The sequence below is a fragment of the Brassica napus genome, chromosome A1 (genome assembly GCF_020379485.1).
Source record: "Brassica napus cultivar Da-Ae chromosome A1, Da-Ae, whole genome shotgun sequence".
Taxonomy (NCBI): domain Eukaryota; kingdom Viridiplantae; phylum Streptophyta; class Magnoliopsida; order Brassicales; family Brassicaceae; genus Brassica; species Brassica napus.
In genome coordinates, this window is record NC_063434.1 from 10,050,619 (window position 1) to 10,069,196 (window position 18,578).

Sequence of the window (18,578 nt, forward strand, 5' to 3'; positions counted from 1 at the left end):
TTAAAAAATACTTTGTGGGGGTCCTGGGGGGTAACCAGCCTGGGGGTAACTATTTGGTTGTGTGAGTAATTTTGTTTACCGTAAGGCCTGATGGTTGCTGAGAGTCAGAGTAAAGCACATTGTTGACTTTGCATGGTATATATAAGTCAGTTGACTTTACATGCATTTTTTGTTTAGAAAACCAAAAAGGTATGAGAATGTATGTTGCGTTGAATATTGAAAGCTACGCACAAATCTCTAGAGTTTCAATGGGTAAGAGAGTGAGGACGGTAAAGTAGTTGGATACTCTCATCAGATACGCACAAATCTTTTTCAAATAACGTGTTAATGTCATGTGCCTTGTGCTATCAAAATTGAAGATGATAAGGCGAATTACAAATTAACTTTTTACTTAAGGCAACCCCCAAGTTCAATAGTAGAGGTTGCTTGTGAAAGGGTCTCTCCGAACATAGTCATCCACGTCAACATTATTAAAGAGAACAATACTTAGGTTCACCTCTATGGTGAATGGTTAACCAAAATGCCATGTATGATTAATTAAAAAAGGTAATAAAATTAAAAAATAAATGATTCAAAAAAACAACACCGATATTAAAACCCAAAACTCTAAAAATCAAAAATATAAACCCTAAACTTTAAACCCCAAATCATAAACCCTAAACCTCAAATTCTAAACCCTAAACCCAATATCCTAAATCCTAAACTCTAAACCAAAAATCCTAAACCCTAAACTCTAAATCCTAAACCCTAAACCCCAAAACTCTAGTCCTAAATCCTAAATCCTAAACCCTAAACCCTAAACACAACCCTAAATTAATCCCTAAACTCATTACTTGATCAGGGTTCGGGTTTATGGTTTAGAGTTTTGGGTTTAGGGTTTAGAATTTAAGGTTTAGAGTTTAAGGTTGATGGTTTAGGGTTTATGGTTTTGGGTTTTGGGTTTAGAATTTAGAATTTAAGATTTAGAGTTTAGGATTTAGGGTTTATGGTTTAGAGTTTTGGGTTTTAGGTTTAGAAATTAGGGTTTAGAATTTAAGATTTAGAGTTTAGGATTTGAGGTTTAGGGTTTAGATATTAGATTTTTAGAATTTCGGGTTTTGTAGACGGCGTTAATGTCGGTGTTTTGTTTTCAGCAACTTTTTTTTAATTTTATTACCTTTTTAACTAATCCTACATGGCAATTTGGTTGGTTATAAAAGGTGAGGTGAATTTAACCATTCACCATAGGGGTGAACCCAAGTATTGTTATGATAAATAATCGAGGTTTTTTGTTTGTTAAAATGTTGGTGGAAAGCTGTGCAACAAACTTTGAATTACATATCCCCTTAGCTCAAGAACCACAGATTCGCGGAAGTTCACACCGAAGCTATTGCCTATATACTTAAAATATGTACACTCACAATGTGTGGATTCACGCAGACTATGACACGTGGGAAGAAATGTAGTCTGGGGTGTCGTTTCATTTCATTTTTTGTTCATCATTCCATCAACTCTCTATTAGGTTAGGTTTTCTGGATTAGCCAGCGTCAGATGATGATGTCAAGTCAAAGATTCTGTCAAGTCATCACATTTTGGGAGCTTCTCGAAAAGGGCCTGAGAGTTACTTAATGGGCTACTGATCGGCCTAATCCTCATAGTGTAATGGGCTTAATCACTTGAAAACTGAACCCATCATTAACGTTTGGCAATAATTGTCCGCCAGTGCCTGAGTCAGCGGTTCTTTTTTTCAGTCTGCGGTTCTTAAAGTTTTTTTTTATTATAAACTTTTCGCACATTTTAATAAAACACTTGTGATTATTTTTTTCTATAATTTTAAGCTAATAAAAATCTAATAAAAGTGCAATTAGTTAATAAAATATAAATAATTTTTTAAAAACAATTTTTTTTAAAACAATTTTTTTCTTAACTTTATGAAACTGAAGGAGTAGATCACTGGTTTTGATAAAACTATATTCTCAATACAAAATGCTCTTTTTGATCAAATAGAAAGTTTGAATAGATTTGTAATTTTGTTATAGATATTCTGTTATAGAAAAGTAATCATCCTTACAACCCAAAATTGCAAGTCCAAAAGCATGGATAAGTCTTTTTCCACAGCCCGGTTTAATGATGATGAAAATGAAGGTGAATTATCTCAATGGCTAATGGTGGAGAGGAGTTTATAAAGTTTGGTGCAATCATTTATGTCACATTCTTCGTCCTTATGCCATATCTATGCTTTAAACTTTATTTCAACCAATATATAAAACTCGTGAAATAAAAAATAGTGTTCAACAATTAGTGACAGATGTACAAATTGAATAAGAATCAGTTGTCAAGATAACCTCTGGATAATATGGAAGGGTCCTAACTTATTGAAGTGCAGATACAATGCCAGAAAACAAACTCGATGAACTAATAGTACATCTATATATGTAGCATAATCAGCGGCACACACACACATAAATGATGAACGCGTACACACATATATATATATATATATATAGATATAGACTATGTATGGAGTGGGAGATCACAAAAAACTGTCTCCATCCAAATGCTAATGAGCTAAACCCTAAACTACAACCTAAAATGTGAGACCTTTTTCAAATAAAAGGCTTCATGGGACAAGAAGAAGTCGAGTTTTGTGAAAACTGAGAATTGTCTAAATCATCCCAAAGAGGACTTTCAGGACCCCATCCCGCTGCAACCGCATTGAACCACGCCTCAGCCATCCCTTCCTCTACTCCACCATCACTCACCGCTACTTCCTTGCTCTTCAAGTTACCCTCGTTTGGCTCGTTTGGCTGTGGCGTTTCGGATTGTTTCGGGTGCAGAGAGCTTGATGCATCAGTTGAATCATTAGGCTCAATTTCTTTATTCACAAAACGCTCGGGAAAATTAAGTGTTGCATTATGACCCCTCAATTTAAAAGCTTGAAGGTCATAAGCCATGGCAGCTTCTTCAGCTGTGTCAAAGGTACCAAGCCAGAGACGTGCTCTGCTCCGTGGCTTACGTATCTCTGCGACCCATTTTCCCCATTGACGTTGTCTGACTCCTCTATACAGCTTGGTTGAGCTGTAAGGCAGGACACTTTCTTGGTTCATCATCATCATTCTTCCTCTAGGGCTCAGGTTCAATGTGTCACTCCAGTACTTGAACATATACTGCTGCTGTTGCTGAGGCTGTTGAGGACTAAACGAGATCATTTGGTTTTGCCCTTGTATTGTAGGGTTGTTCTGTTGATTAATAGGAACGTATCCTAGTTGCTGTTGTTGTTGATTTTGAGTCGTTGGGTCAAAAGAAAAAGGGAAAGCCGGCAAGGAGTTAGAATAAGGAGAGGAAAATGGGAAATAGGGTTTGGATCTATGATCAGGGTTTCTCATCTTCTTGATAGATCTTGGGGACGTCGTTGAAGAAGCTTCTCCAGAAGAAGGAACAATACTTTTACCTTTGGTACAAAGATTGAGCTCCTCGTCAAAGTCCATCTTACACTTTGTTGTTGTTGTTTTCTTCTATTTGTAAGAGAAAGATGACTCCATGGACTTTAAATACGAGAGCACATTAGATGTGGGGCAACTGCTTTTTGTATTTAGTTATAAAAATATCTTCAGCTTTCGGTTGACTATTATTATTTCAAATACTATCTTTTTGGGGTTACTGTAATCATTCATTTGCTTCCACTCTAATTCTTTCATTCCCCGTCCATTTGGAAAGTTGACAAGATAAAAACACAACGCGGAGATACAAACATTCACGTCCGTACAGCTACGTGGCATTCTCTGTTCTTTTGGACGGTGAAGACATTCCATTCATTCTTTCTAAATGCGACAAGTCACAAGTTCAGGAGATAAGATTAGACTGTTAAAAACAAATATCAAGTTTGGGGAGGCTAATACAAATTGAATGGAATAATTGATGATGGTAAATTGGTAATGGTCGGCTAGTCGCGGCTAAAGGATAACATCCCGCAAGAATTACCGTTTTGATGACAACCTAGTACTAGTTAGGGCTATGATCTATATTTATTGTGTACATATAATCTTTGATTATAGTAACCTATCTTTCGGGTCGGTGATTGGTCATATTCAGCTTTCACTTTTTTAATAATGTTTTTTTTTCTTCCTCCACTAATGAAAAGACACCCCGCAAAACCGACCAAGTTGTGTTTTCTCGTTTCTTTGGTTTTAAAAACCGACCAACTATCTAACTTATTATTTAGACAATCATTTTTCTTCATAACTAAATGTCAACGTATTATCTCACGTCCATTTATGCATGATGTTATCCTTCGAATCTTCTCGTAGATGATTACATATGGTTTTAACATTTAGGAATTTATGTAGAAATCTAAACGATTCTTAAAAACATAGCTATTATGTAAACAATTATAGACGTTGCTAAAAAAATTGTAAAAAATTAAGAGACATTTGGCAAAAAAAACTTGAATGGTGTTACCGTGGTGGTTTAGTGGTAGAGGGTCAGGACATTTGGCATAAACTTGTTTTTTGTTCTTAGATTAGACTCATAAAACTTTTTTATAGTTACAAAATAGTGACACGTTTTAAATCCATTAAATTTCAATAAACAGATCATTCGAAAGTTTATGCTTTTATTCACTCTGCCATAATTCGTCGTGTCCCAAAGTGATAGTTAATTGGTTAACAAAAGATTGATTTTGTCAAAATATAACCCTCTTCTCAGTGTATCAGTAAAGCCTCGATAGACAAATGGGCCACTTGCATTGTGTTTCAATCCACATGTATACCTTGTTTTAGTTCTTCATTTCTCTACTACATCAAAAACAAAAACAACTAATTAGTTAATTTACTAATCAGCATTTGTGGCGGATAGGGTGGCTGATCATGCAGTCTGTAATACAAAGATGCCACCAGACTTTCTAGGCTCTCTTTTGGAAAATAAAGCACTTGTTTAACGTTCGTTTAATGTACCCATAATTAGATTGGCCCATTTCAATCTATACATTATTCTGTTCCTCCTTCCCTCCACAAACCAAAAAAATCCAGTCTCCCAACTTCTATCCTCCACTAAAACAACAATGGCTTCTCCTCTGCAAACACTGACTTCTACAATGATTCTGCTAAGCCTGCTTCTTGGATGTGCAGAGAAAGTGACCGGAATGCGTCACATTCCCAACTCCTCCAATGACACTGAGATCAAACATTCGGACTTTCTTGTAAACCTCGTGCCCCAACCATCTGGTCTCATTCCAGGTATAGGGTGGTTCTTGCTGCCACCAAATCCTAAGAAGCCATATCATTTTTACAAAACCCCAATTGCTGCTGCTCCCACCACTTCTTCTTATGGAATCCCTAGTAGCTTTGCACCAAACTCTGGATACGAAGCTTCTGGTCCAAGATCCAGAGAAGATCAAGCTCCACCAGTGCCACAACCATGACTTGAAAACAGTCAACAAATAAGCGTTTGCTAGATGCAAAAGAGTCTGTAACAAGTCTACTAGTCTTTTCACCAGTCATATCTATGTCATCTCTCTCTCTCTCTACTCGCAAGAAAAAAAATTCAATGTATTGGATATATCACGAGCATTTGCTTTTATGCTGTTACAAATAGACAATAACTGCAAACCAAAAATGTAGTACAGACAATAACAATTAGAGTTTGGTCAGATCAAGACAAAATCCCAGAAGCTCATAAAACAATGGCGATTATGAAAACAGACAAGGTCTTTCGTGTCCAAAGCGTCATCATCATAACCAAAGCAAACCGATGTAAGGTTCACGCGCCCAATACCTTGAAGATGATGTAACAAAGGAAGCAGAAAAATATAAAGATGAAAAGATAGTCAACGAACACGAATAGCTTCATCGATCCATGGCTTCGCTTTTTCATCTTCATCTTCATCTTATCCTCTTCCTCCTCCTCGATGAGCTCAATCCTCGCCATTGTCTCCGAGATTGATCGATCTTCTTCTTCTTCTTCTTCTCCGCTCGCGACTTTGCTGCGCGATACAAAAAAAAAAAAAAAGTCAAAAACTAAGCTTGGCAGGCCCATTAAATAAGCCCATATTAATAGGGCCCAATATAGAGCTCAACCATCCATATGTAGTGTTGACTAATCAACTAACAGCTTATTTGGCGATTAAACTACCTTCTCCTTCTTGTTCCTTTGTCACTAGTCTCTTTCCAGTTCCAAATGAGTGGCAGCGACAACCATCTAAGGTGGGGAACTACGGCTCCTTTAGCAGCGGAGGATGAAGGAGAAGGACGTGTTCAGAGCTCGGTGAATGCGGTGCCGTTTTGTTTGGTGGCAACTGCAGTTTTAATCTCCATCTTCTTGTTACTAGCTCTCTTTGAGAGGTTCATGTTCATTCGACAGACTACACCACCACCTTTCCACCCAAAGCTTCCTCCTTTCGCTTCCCCCAAGGTTTACTACACATCTTCTCTCTTCTTTGCTTTTACACTTTTGTCTACATTTTTGCTTGTGTTCAATTTTTAACTTAGTCAAGAAACACTTGAAGCTGGTTTATACAAAGTTTACATCCTCATGAGTTTTAGATGAAGTTAAAACCTTTTGTTTTCTTTTAATCCTGACGATTCATATCAATTTGATGACGTCTATATAGTCAAGACTTTGCTTGATTTGTCTATAATGTAGATCGAGTTTATGCTGGAGGAAGCTTTATTTTTGTCGTATCTTTGAAATGTTGCAAAGTCCCAAAACAGGTTTAGATTAAACGTATAGTAATATTTTTATGGGGATACAAAACCCCTTGTTTCATGCAACGAGGTTTGAATATTCACCGAGTAGAATGAAAATAATAGTGTTATGTTATAAGAGGCTTTTTCACTACTTATTTGTCTACACACTGGTTGTCTTTTATGGGATGATGTCACACATAATTAACCTAGTGTGTTTGTATTGTATTGTAGATTGGTGTGTGTGAGAGAGAAATATCAGTATTGATGCCTGGAGAAGAGGTTCCAACCTTCATTGCTCAGCCATGTCCTCCTTCCTACTCAAGATCATTCTGAAAAAAATCTTCTTGAATTTTCAATTTTTACCGTTATTCACTCTCTTATTATTAGAACCTTTTTTTTTGTTTTTAAAATAAGAACTGGAAAAAGACAAGAGTTTATGTAGTAGAGTGTTTTTATAACAGAACAGTGTCTTCTGTCTGCTTAGATCAGAGCAAAAGAGCAGCAATCTCCATGAATAAAGCTATGGAATTTTGTGAAGCGTTGTGCGTAGTCTTTGGTTTTACTTTAAAAAAAAGTCAATAAACAAAGATAAATGAATATCCTCAAAAGATTTGGTTAGGTCGTTACATTTCTGCAATTTACAAATCACAAAAGAGGAAACTAATTGAGATATCAGAATATCAGAGGAAGATGAAACATTCCATAGACACTTCAGGGTCCTTCACAGCTACTACATCTTCCTCTTCCTTCTTCTTCACCTCCTCAACAGCTACTTTCTCCTCTTCCTTCTTCACCTTCGCCTCCTCTGCTCCTCCGTCTTTCTCCGGAGCTGCTTCTCGCTTCTTCATGGGGCTTCTTCTTGAGGAACTTGGGGCACGAGTCGCCGGAGAACGAGAGCGACGCCTCGGACCTTCTTGTAACCCGGTTCTTGGGAGAGGACCCGAAGAATCCGCCTTTCGCCGGTTGTGGGTAGGGTTTTGTTGAAGAGGTTGTCTCTCTCGGACCAACCTGGGACGGAGCTTCCCCTGAGGCGAGTGGCGTCCTCCCGGAGATCTGGAGATTCTTTCAGACATGTTGCGGCGAGAGGTGGAAGAAGGGGGAGGATGTCGGTGGTGGGGTTTGCTTACAGCGTCGTCTTCGAGGATGGAGGCAGCAGTGGCTGTAGTGGCCGTGGAGAAACTATGAGAGACGCTACATGTGTCGGACTTGTTGTGAGAGATCTCTGGTGTTGGAAGTGAAGGAGGAGGGTTGCGAGGTTCTGGTGCGGTGGGGACGATGTCGGCGACGGGAATGGGGTCCGGTTCAGGGACCGGGACGGGGACGGGGACGGAGACAGAGACTGACTGGACCACGACTTCCTTCACGGTTTCTTCTTCAATGGGTGGAGGTGTCTTGGCGGCGGCGGCGGCGGCGACAGGCGGAGCTTTGACTTTCCCGGCGCTCAAGCAGCATCCCATTTCTTTCTCTCTGCTTTTCTGATGCTTTCACACTCTCTCCCTTCTCTTCCGTGATATACGTGTATTCTTAATGGGCCTATTTTCTCAATAAGGGCCCATACCTACTCCGGGCTCCATATATGCTTTCCTTTATTATTTTAATCTGCTCTGACGAATCCGAAATTTGTCTTATTGATAATTTCAAGACAAAACGACAGTGCTCTTTTTTCGTTCGTTGTAAAAGTATGCTTCAAAAAAATTCAAAATTTCATGCTAATGGACAATATCTCGCTTGATAATGACCCGTCATTTCTCAGACGATTTCAACACACAACAAGTTACAGGGACTTGCCAAAATGCCTTAGATGAAAAAGAAAAAGAAAAAGAAATGTCTATGTCTATGTATATGTATATGTATATTTATATGTATATGTATATGTATATGTATATGTATATGTATATGTATATGTGACGTAACTAATCCAAGTAACATGCTGAATAATCCAAAACTCTCTTGTGCTACAGCAAAATCATTTCATAGGTAGCAACTAGCAAACGTGCTACATGGTTCCATGTGAAAATAAAACTTAATGGGCTCATAATCTTCTTAAACTAAAGCCCATGCTTATTAATTGGATAAACTAAATCTAAGCCCATTACTTTGTATATACCAAAACCCAAGAAGAAAAATAACACAAATTGTTAGTGAAGCCATCAGTAACAATAAAGTTCACCTCCCATCTGCTAACTTTTATGGGATCAACTAGGAGGAAAGAGAGTAAAGATGTTGACATCAATTACATTTTCGTCCAAATGCATCTATTTTTTTCTGTTTCTAAGACGCATCATATCATGTTTTTTCAACCAGGATAGTGATATATCAACTAAACTAATATAAATCCGTAGCCTAAATAATTAAATATCCGACTCTTTTTTAAGAAGTTGACAATATACTATTTCGTTTTCTTCCCTTTTTTATAATATACTTGAAATAACAATAACATATGTAGTGTTACAAAAAAAAAAAAAAAAAAAACAATAACATATGTATAGTTTTCATATGGTGTATAGACATCACTAGTCTAGTCTTGTAATTAAATAATGAGTTCCTCGAACACAAAAAATATACATATAGTAGTAGATATGACATTGGGGTTTGAGCGCATTGCAGAATACCTAACAGACATAGATGTCAATGACGTCGTCGTCATGTACTTGGTTAATTACTTGTTGTTTTATAGACAGTCTTGATTTTTTTTTTTTTTGAGAAATGGTTTGCGATTACAAAAAACATAAATGTTACAACTATGACAAGTAGTTTGATTAAACTCGTTTTTCAACTAAAGACCCAAACTTTATAAATCTAGTAAAGAAAACAAATGGCCATTGGGGGAGAAATGACTCGGTAACCGATGAATCCTGAGGAAAGGGAAGAGCCCAAGAATTTGCAGAACCTCCAAAAGAAGGCAGAGAAAGTGTGAAGAAAGAAGTACACAAAGCAAAAAAAAAGAAAAAGCTATGACGACATTTATAAAATAAAAAGAGGACCTGAAACACTTGACACAACACCTTATTCCTCAACCTCTTATTCTTCTCCTCCTCCCTCCTTATCAAAAAGCTCTCTCACGCACCGCCTCTACGCTGCTCTTATCGGCCATAGACATTCTCATAGCCTTACTACACTGTTATGTAGGTTATATATATATTATTATGATTCGGGTAAATATTAGTATTATAAGAGTATATAAACAGGACCCATGCCCCCACGAGTCTTGTTTTGTTGGCCAGCTAATATCTCGCATCCGCCAAAAATAAAAGCTCACATCTTTTCTTTGTAACCCCAAAATCCAAAAGGCCAAAGAGACTATCTTTCTTACTTATTTATCTCTCTCTTCTCCCGAAAAGCCCCTTAACAAGCTTTTGCTTTGATATCAGATCTCTCTCTCTCTCTACTCTCACGCTTTTGAGATGCGTGCTCCTTTAGGGCTTTCCTTTTATACCCCAAAACGAGGCCTCTCCTTCTCTCATCTCTCTCTCTCCCCTTTCTCTCATACGCTATAACCGACCGGAGAGAGGATCCCAGATGTCGTCGAGTGTGGTGATGGAGGAGGAGATACAATGCGGGTCTACGTTGTTCGAGCAAGAGGAGCTACAAGAGATGAGTGGGGTCAACGTTTGTGGCGGTTACGTTGAGGTCATGTGTGGTTGTACTAGCCACCGCTACGGCGATGCCGTTGCTAGGCTTAGGGTTTTCCCCAACGGAGATCTCGAAATCACCTGCGAATGCACGCCTGGATGTGACCAAGGTCTCTCCTTTTTTTCTAAATGGGTTTTGATTTATGTGCATGTTACATGTGATTGTGTGTGAGATTTAACGTTGAGGGTTTCTTCATTATTTGTTTGTTGTGTCTTTAGGTTGTGTTCTCTTCTTTTTTAACGTTACTGGTTGGTCTAAGACTTTGGACTAGTAAAGCTTAAGTCTTTAGCGTGATTACATCTGAATCAACAAGTATGCTTCTTTCTTTCTTACCAAAGAAACTAGTTAGTTATATAAATATAGTTGAACAAGTCAATGACTCACTAAGTCTATGCTAGATCCATAAATAACATGACTTTGGTTTGCTTCATTGTCATGTTTTGGCTGTTTGTATCTGTAATGATGATGGGTGGCCAAAGTGGTAGGCTTTATTGACATATGATATTCCTCACTTAATTGACTATTAATGCCAAAGTTTGATGCAACCTCATTGCCATTAGTTCTTGAGGTAGCTTGTACCATTACGAACGATCTCTTGTATCTTCCTAAATGTGCACTTTTGATCTGACATGAACGCTTTTTTGACTGTAGACAAGTTAACACCAGCTGCGTTTGAGAAGCATTCTGGCAGAGAAACGGCTAGGAAATGGAAGAACAACGTGTGGGTTATCGTTGGAGGAGAAAAAGTTCCATTGTCAAAGACAGTATTGCTCAAATACTACAACGAAGCATCAAAGAAGTTGAATAGATCAAACAAATCACAAGGCACAAAAGTGTTCCACAGAGATGAGTTTGTTGGGTGCATCGAATGCGGTAAAGAGAGGAGGTTCAGGTTGAGGAGCAGAGACGAATGCCGCTTGCACCACAACGCAATGGCTGATCCAAACTGGAAATGCTCAGACTTTCCATACGACAAGTAACGTTTCTTTATTTTGTGGCATCGTGTGCAATGTAATATGCAAAGAAATGAAATAATATTATGGTTTGGTTTGCAGGATAACATGTGAGGCAGAGGAAGAGAGAGGAAGCAGGAAAGTGTATAAAGGCTGCACACGTTCACCAACTTGCAAAGGCTGCACCTCTTGCGTCTGCTTTGGCTGCGAGTTATGCCGTTTCTCTGATTGTTCTTGCCAGACCTGCGTCGACTTCACCAGCAACGTCAAGGCTTGAAGAAAACCAAACGTTTACCAATGAAAAATGTCTTAGAGAGAGACTTGGTTGCATTTAATATTTTATTATTCTATAATTCTGAACTGTTATATCTACTGGTTATCTTATGGGTCGTTGAATGGAGCAGTTGGAAAAGTTAAAACAAAAATAAAAGTTGATTTTCCTAGAAGAACATGCAGACGAGCATGCCTGAGTGAGTGCATGTCTTTTGATTTTTTGGCTAGTGGTGAAAGAAAAAAAAATAAAGTAATTGTTAATTTTAATTAGCTGTTGACAGCTTTGAGAGACGAAGATGTCAAAATGGCACCAGCTACTACCGTCTGTGATTTTTGGAGATGGGACATGGGAATAGAGACGTTTCCTACTTCATTTTGCCCAAAAAGCCCTGAGCTGTTTATCTGGAACACTGTTGAATTTAAATCTGCATGCTTTTATAATCATCAACTAAGAAAAAGTTGGGTTACATGTTTTTTACACAAGGCCCAAGTCGTCACAAGATAAATAAGATGTGAGAACCTAGTTTTTAATTGAAAACATTGAACATATGGGACCAGTATGAAGGCAAGCTGGGATCGCAAAACCTTAATTCGTTCCTGTGGATCAAATAACTCAAAACTAAAATCCACACATATTAAGCTACACTAAATGAGATCTAACTACGAAATCCGCTGCTTCACTCAGAGTCTTTCTTGCGCGCCAATAGACCCCATTGAAATTTCTATTAGTAAGCCTGAACAGAATGTGCTAGAGCTAGAGTAAGTTACTCATTTTAAGGACATGCAGAGAAGACAACTATGGCTGCCAGTTTCGTTACAAACTTGAGCAGTTAATGAATATGCTGCCCTTAGTTATAAGCATACACATATGTGAAGGTGCTGGTTTACCTGAATAGCATTTTGCATTTGAAAATTTTCAGACTCTACGACGGTCTCTTTGGTAATACCACCACTCATTTCATTCCTTGCAAGTTGCAAGCCAATTCCAGTATTCAGGGTCGTTGGGAAAATCACGCTTCAGGTCACTAAGAATCATATCATGGATTTCCCATGAATGCGCCAAATCTGTTGCCTCTAGAATCTCAAAAAAAGAAAAAACGCTTCCTCAAGTCAAAAGTAGATGGAAGAGCCACAATGGCTCCACTATAAATGCTAAATGGCCTGGAGAACAACTCTCTCACCACTAGTCACCAGCATCCTCATCATCAGATGAGACTAGCAACGTTAAAGTTTCGTTTTAATGGGCCGTAAAGCCCAGTTAGTAAATGGCCCAATGTTAACACTAGCTAAAGCTATCTCGGTTGCTTTTGGAAACGCTCGAGGAAGACGATGACGATGACGTTCTACGCTCTCTCTTCATCTTCTTTCTGCCACAATACTCGCATTCCTGCTATCAGCTTCTCTCATCTGTCTCGTAATTATCACCTTAATGGTGTTACTAAGCTTACAGTTGCTCCACCACAGTTTTGTAATGCCGGCGGGAGCCTCCGTGGTCAGTTCCCGAGTGTGAGACTTAGGGTTCCGACGAGGTGCGAGAAAGAAGATGCACAGAAGGGTGAGGTAGAGGATGAGGCGGAGCGATTCGCGAGGCGTGAGAGCACGATGCCTGATAGATTCGGATACTTGACCAAAGAAGCTCAAGACAGTCTTATTAGATGGCCTTGGTTTGTCGGTACGACACCGTTTTAGACTTCTGGTTCACTAATTTTGTTCTTACATAACTGATTGATAATGTGTCTGTTAGCATTTGAACTTGTTAGTTTAGTGGTTTCAGGTTTGTTGCGTAGTTGGATTAGGGGAAGAACGTGTACGATCTTTGGTTACATGATGTTGTCTTCTGTTGCAGCGTTAGCGTTTCTGGTGTATGCGTGGAGAGCAGTCTTGTTTGAACTATCCAACTGGAGAAAAGCTGTTTTCGCCATCGGTGGATTACTTGAAGACCTTTCCAAGTTTGCATTGGCCCTCGTCTTCCACTTTACAGGCGATCCCATCACTTCTCTCATCTCTCTTGTTGAGACTGCAATCTACAGCGTCCGGGAGTTTTACTCCGGGATTGTTGCATACACACCTGTGAGAGAGTTAACCACGGTGATCCTTCTTGCGTCCTCTGTGCTTGCAATAGGAGAAACAGTTGCTCCAAACTCTATCAGCAAGCAGCCGTATGTGATTACTCTTGCTGGTCTATTGGGGTATGCAGCTGTGCATGGCTATATCTCAGAGCCATTCTTCTGGACTTTGTTGGTGGGTTTTTATGGATATTCGCGGTTGTTAAAGAAGAGAGACCATGTGACCTCGGCGCTACCTTGTGCAGCTGTTCTGGCAGGAGTTGGGGAGCCTTGGGTGAGAGTTGTGGCAATCACAGGGTATTTAGCTCTAGCCATGTATTACCATTCAACAAAGACCTCATCTGAAGAAGAGAGACAGAGCTTAGGGAAGGAGCCACCAGTGCCGTTATTGGCCGCGGCCTTGGCCATTGGCGTCCGGCTTGCTGCAAAATGGGCTGGTTACAGGCACTTGACTTGGATGATAGTTTGATTTTTCCGATTCAAGTTTTGTGAAACAAAGAAACCAACTAAACTACATTTTTCCTTAAATAATTATATTGATAATAATAAACGTAATACAAATACAAAAACTTATAACTTAACACCAACTTAGGTCTCAAAAGAAACCAAAAAGATGATAGAAGATCTAAAAACCCATTCAATCAGAGACCAACAAAACTACTTTGTGCTGTAATCTAAAGTTTAAAAAGAATTTCTGATTATACTAGTTGCTACACTTATGGGCTCTTAATTAAGGTCCGATTAATAAAAACAGAGGTCCATTTAGGTTCAACTGCATTTTTATTAGGGTTTTGACAGAAACCTTATATAAGGAAGTCACCTTCTTCGACAAACTCTTCTCTCATCGTCAGCTTCTATTTTACATTTTTGTATCTTTTAATTACCGTCGTTGATTCTGGATGCGTTTTTTCATTTTGTCGTTTCTGTGTTTATTTGGGAGGAAACGAATCCTTTTTGTTTGAATGCCTCACTCACCTTTAGCTTGTTTTCAAGAATACTCAACGAAAATAATGCTAGTCATCGAGGCATAGATTAAATCGCGGTGTATAAACGTGGAGGCACACTAAATCATATAGTTTCGCCTCTAAAATTATCCGCTAAATCTCTTGTATGCTAATCTACCTTTCAGCTTCAATTGGTCCCGATCGTATTTGAATTGAGTGGTGAATTGTGTTCAGAATTACATGGAACACGTGAATCATAATTTGTTATGTCCTGTTCTTTTATCTGGTGGAATTAGATGCCTTGCCCGAGATGAAATTGGTCGAGATAATAGTTGGATTTAACAGTTGCGACCTTTTTGAGCGTATACCTATATGTGGACTGCTGAATTTTGAACTTAGACAAACCAAATTTGTTTTGCCACAATAACTAAAAAATCCTTTTTCAAACTCTAATCTGGAAGTTAACGAGGGAATGCACTGTTGGGTTCATTTATCCAGCTCAGTCTCATGAAATTCTCAATATATTGTTCTCTACCAAGAATGTATAATTGCCAGTTAACTATTTGGAGAGTTTAATCAGCAGATGGACAATTGACTTGCATATCTGGAGACTTAAACACTTGCGTCAAATCAATAAACCAATTTGATGATATGAGGTGAAATATCATCAGGGTGCTTTGCTGAAGAATTGAGCCTTAATGGTCTCTTTGTTTGTGATTATTTAGGTTGCTGCCCAGTAGAGTCTTAGCTTTGTTAGCCCAATGCTTCAATAGGATTGAGCATTGTTTCAAGGGAAAACCAAGAATCAAAGCTGTGTAGTCCTTGTGATTGGTATCATTTTTTATTCATGGAACTGATATTACAGAAGAGAGACAACAAAACTCACAATCTTTAATATGTGTATTTAGACATTAAGCAACAAACCAAATTCACAATCATATCACCACAACCAGAGTTGTGGACTTTTTCAACTCAAAATGACTAAATCGATCATTCATTCTTCAAACCTCAGAAGCTGGCAAAACGTGAAATCTCGGTTCTTGCTTTCCAACTCGGAAACTCTTTTAGCCGCACCTGAGTCACGAGGACTCTCCCCAACACGACCACGAAGCGTTCTGATCTTAGGCAGCTCTTTACCTAAAGGAGTCTCATCACTCACACCACTGCAATACACCTCAACTTCACTTGGAATCTCCCATCTCTTCTTCACTCTCCCTTCACTCTTCCTATTCTCATCAGAAGCTCTTCTCTTCTCCGACCTGTGATTCTCCTTCTCCTCGTTCTCAGGCAACGAACGTTTCCTCGCATCTTTCTCCGCCGTCTTGCTCATCAGACTGTACCTGCTAGCCACCACTCTTCCTGGCTTCAAAGGCTTCCTCTTTTCCTCTTCTTTGAATAGCTTCTTAGGCTGGATCGACGATAAAACGCTTTCCTCTTTCTTCACCCCTCTCTTTGACCCACCAGTCGTCGCTGCTTGCTTCTCAGCCGCCGTCATCTTAGCTTTGCGAGATCTAGGACTCAGACTTCGTCCTCTACCTTTCGTCACTGCCTTCTTCCCTTCCTCGATCCCAGGAAGCTTGAAGAAACAAGACTTGCGTCGATTCTGAGCTGATTGAAGAGGAGTCACCGTCGTCTCCGACTTCTTCGCAGATGAGTATATCTCCCCTGGACCCAAGCTAACGCCTCTACGCGGGGTGGTTCTTGGTTTCGCTCCGGTGTCGAACTTCACCGTCGGTTTCTGAGACTCCATGAACTTCGCCGGGACGATTCTTCCTCTTATCGCGATGCTTCTTGCGATCTGCTCCGCCTTCTCTAACCGGAGCGATTCCAATCTGATCGATAACCGGTTCATCTCCTTCTCTACTTCCTCGATCTCTGCATCAATATCGCCGTGTCTCGCCTTCCATGTCTTGTGTGGCTTTTCTTTAACTTTACCGCAGCGAATCGGATCATCGGTGGAGAACGAGACTGAGGATTTGAGCGAAGAGGAAACCGAAACAGGAATCTGATTCTCCTTGCTGCAATCGGAATCGAACGATGCGTTGAGGTTAGACCAGGAAGCTTCGATGGCGGAAGTGAGATTGGAATCGCCGTCGTCGAAAGCAGCGTTGTTCCAGATCTGAAGTTCTGGAGCGTTGAGCGTCTCTGTATGCTCGGTTGAAGTCATTGTAAGAGTAATCGATCTCTTTGTGCGAGAAACTAGGGATTGAGAATGGTGATTGATGAGGGAGTGAGTATTTCTTGAGGATTATTTGACCGTTGGGAGAGGAGACGTTACTCCATTGATGGAGCGTTCTGAGATTTGGACCGTTGGATTGAGCAGCTACGCTCCGATTTCATTCAAAGCGAAGTTACGCTACATAATATGGGCTTCGGCCCAATCTTACACAATGTGGCAAAATATGGGCCTATGAATATATAAATATCGGTTTAGTCCAAAAAGAAAATGCATGATTTTGTTTTTTCCTAAACCGAAAATTCTTAAATTATTCATTGGTAATGGTAACTAGACAAAACTCAATAATGACAACCATAAGAAAATTAATAACTTTATGGAGTGATTGACTTGTCTGGTCCCATTGGATAATGATGGTTTTGGATTATTATTTTAATTTTAATTGAGAATCGAATTCACTATGGATAAAGTTGAATTAGTGGTAATCAAAGATTTCATTAAACGTTGATGATAATTTGGAAAAGAGACGATGTTTCTCATAAACGAACGCTTGCTTTTTATATTTTTTGAACATTTCTAATATTCACATATATACAATTATCATTAGAAGATCCATCTGGCTTTATCCGACCCAGCAGGTCCACGAGCGAGCCACCATCAATATCCGTGGATGGATTGCATGGAACTAGAATTAGCCTTGGCTCCAGCAGTTGAGGTACATGATCTGACGGAGAGATTCATCGGGAGTGGAAGAAGAGGTAACCCGTCTTTCTTCTACACGCGGACCATCTACGGGGTCAGCTGTGGCGGAGAGAGGGCGGATATCGGAGGAAAGCCGGCGTTGAAGGTGGTGTGCGGAGCTGAGACCGGTTTTCAACTTGACGCCGTGATCGGGGTTTCCTTGAGCAGCCACGAACGATGCTGCAATCCAAACCTTGTTCAGATAACACATCTCTTTTGGTTAAATTTCTTCTTTATTCTTAGATAAAGGAATCTTTAGAAGGATTTAAGAAGGCTTTTTCGAAAACTGAAGAGAGATTATTAGATCGTGTCGGAAGATGAAGGAGAGATAAGTTGTCTTGTTATATAGCGAAGCTATCTTGGTTTTGAGGGTAAAATGGTAACTTCAGAAGGAACTAAAAAAAGCGATACCGTGCACATGGAACAGTGGGATCCAGGTATAGGAGGAAACAAGTGGCGGCCTATCCTCACGATGAGTCACATCTCTTCTTTCTTTCAACAAAAAAAGTTTTCTAGCTACACGAAGTTTACACTAATACGGTGGAAACCATCCAATATATTAAAATGTCTCAACAACTACATGAAGTTTATGTTAATACATGTCACATGTACGAAGTAAATAATAATATGGTGGCAACATCACAATCAGGTTTAATTGATTTTAAGCTAAGTTAATAGGGTGAATCCGTAATTTACTAAACTTAATAAACTTATTGATTTATTAAGTTTAATAAACTTAATTAATTTTATTAATAAAATTTGTAATTTAATAAACTTTAACTTAATAAACTTAATAATTAATTATACTTAATAAATTTATTAAACTAAATACACTTAATAATTTAATAAACTTAATAAACTTAAACTTAATAAACTTAATAAACTTCCTAAATTTATTAAACATAATAAACTTAATAAATTTATTAAACTTAATAAATTTAACAAATTTATTAAGTTTCTTAAGTTTATTGAATGATTAAGTTTATTAAATGATTAAGTTTATTAATAAATGATTAATTTTATTAAGTTTATTAATAAATGATTAAGTTTATTAAGTTTATTAATAAATGATTAATTTTATTAAGTTTAACAAATTTATTAATTTTTATAAGTTTAATAAATTTATTAAG

General features: G+C 38.6%; 8 protein-coding genes across 8 annotated transcripts; 4 read left to right on the top strand and 4 right to left on the bottom strand.

Annotated features, from left to right (window-relative positions):
• Window positions 1–2,371: 2,371 nt before the first annotated feature.
• On the bottom strand, window positions 2,372–3,702 carry LOC106378338 (ethylene-responsive transcription factor ERF054-like). The gene has a single exon (XM_013818487.3). The coding sequence runs from the start codon at window positions 3,465–3,467 to the stop codon at window positions 2,586–2,588; it is 882 nt and encodes a 293-aa protein (XP_013673941.2). The 5' UTR covers window positions 3,468–3,702; the 3' UTR covers window positions 2,372–2,585.
• A 232-nt stretch (window positions 3,703–3,934) lies between these two features.
• Window positions 3,935–5,965, top strand: LOC106378345 (putative cell wall protein). The gene has a single exon (XM_013818492.3). The coding sequence runs from the start codon at window positions 5,039–5,041 to the stop codon at window positions 5,396–5,398; it is 360 nt and encodes a 119-aa protein (XP_013673946.2). The 5' UTR covers window positions 3,935–5,038; the 3' UTR covers window positions 5,399–5,965.
• Window positions 5,966–6,014: 49 nt separating this feature from the next.
• LOC106378355 lies at window positions 6,015–7,122 on the top strand. Its single transcript, XM_013818500.3, has 2 exons — window positions 6,015–6,387; window positions 6,894–7,122. The coding sequence occupies exons 1-2, from the start codon at window positions 6,154–6,156 to the stop codon at window positions 6,993–6,995; spliced, it is 336 nt and encodes a 111-aa protein (XP_013673954.2). The 5' UTR covers window positions 6,015–6,153; the 3' UTR covers window positions 6,996–7,122.
• Window positions 7,123–7,241: 119 nt separating this feature from the next.
• Window positions 7,242–8,159, bottom strand: LOC106378363 (translation initiation factor IF-2). The gene has a single exon (XM_013818504.3). It carries the CDS (start codon window positions 8,117–8,119, stop codon window positions 7,343–7,345), a length of 777 nt encoding a protein of 258 aa, XP_013673958.2. The 5' UTR covers window positions 8,120–8,159; the 3' UTR covers window positions 7,242–7,342.
• A 1,433-nt stretch (window positions 8,160–9,592) lies between these two features.
• LOC106378366 (protein ULTRAPETALA 1-like) lies at window positions 9,593–11,691 on the top strand. The gene is made up of 3 exons (XM_048743117.1): window positions 9,593–10,404; window positions 10,947–11,271; window positions 11,351–11,691. The coding sequence occupies exons 1-3, from the start codon at window positions 10,182–10,184 to the stop codon at window positions 11,523–11,525; spliced, it is 723 nt and encodes a 240-aa protein (XP_048599074.1). The 5' UTR covers window positions 9,593–10,181; the 3' UTR covers window positions 11,526–11,691.
• Window positions 11,692–12,762: 1,071 nt separating this feature from the next.
• Window positions 12,763–14,168, top strand: LOC106364173. The gene is made up of 2 exons (XM_013803803.3): window positions 12,763–13,193; window positions 13,368–14,168. Exons 1-2 carry the CDS (start codon window positions 12,851–12,853, stop codon window positions 14,054–14,056), a joined length of 1,032 nt encoding a protein of 343 aa, XP_013659257.2. The 5' UTR covers window positions 12,763–12,850; the 3' UTR covers window positions 14,057–14,168.
• Window positions 14,169–15,350: 1,182 nt separating this feature from the next.
• Window positions 15,351–16,932, bottom strand: LOC106452765. The gene has a single exon (XM_013894942.3). The coding sequence runs from the start codon at window positions 16,696–16,698 to the stop codon at window positions 15,526–15,528; it is 1,173 nt and encodes a 390-aa protein (XP_013750396.2). The 5' UTR covers window positions 16,699–16,932; the 3' UTR covers window positions 15,351–15,525.
• Window positions 16,933–17,182: 250 nt separating this feature from the next.
• Window positions 17,183–18,114, bottom strand: LOC106452774. The gene has a single exon (XM_013894954.3). It carries the CDS (start codon window positions 17,657–17,659, stop codon window positions 17,399–17,401), a length of 261 nt encoding a protein of 86 aa, XP_013750408.2. The 5' UTR covers window positions 17,660–18,114; the 3' UTR covers window positions 17,183–17,398.
• Between the last annotated feature and the right edge of the window lie 464 nt (window positions 18,115–18,578).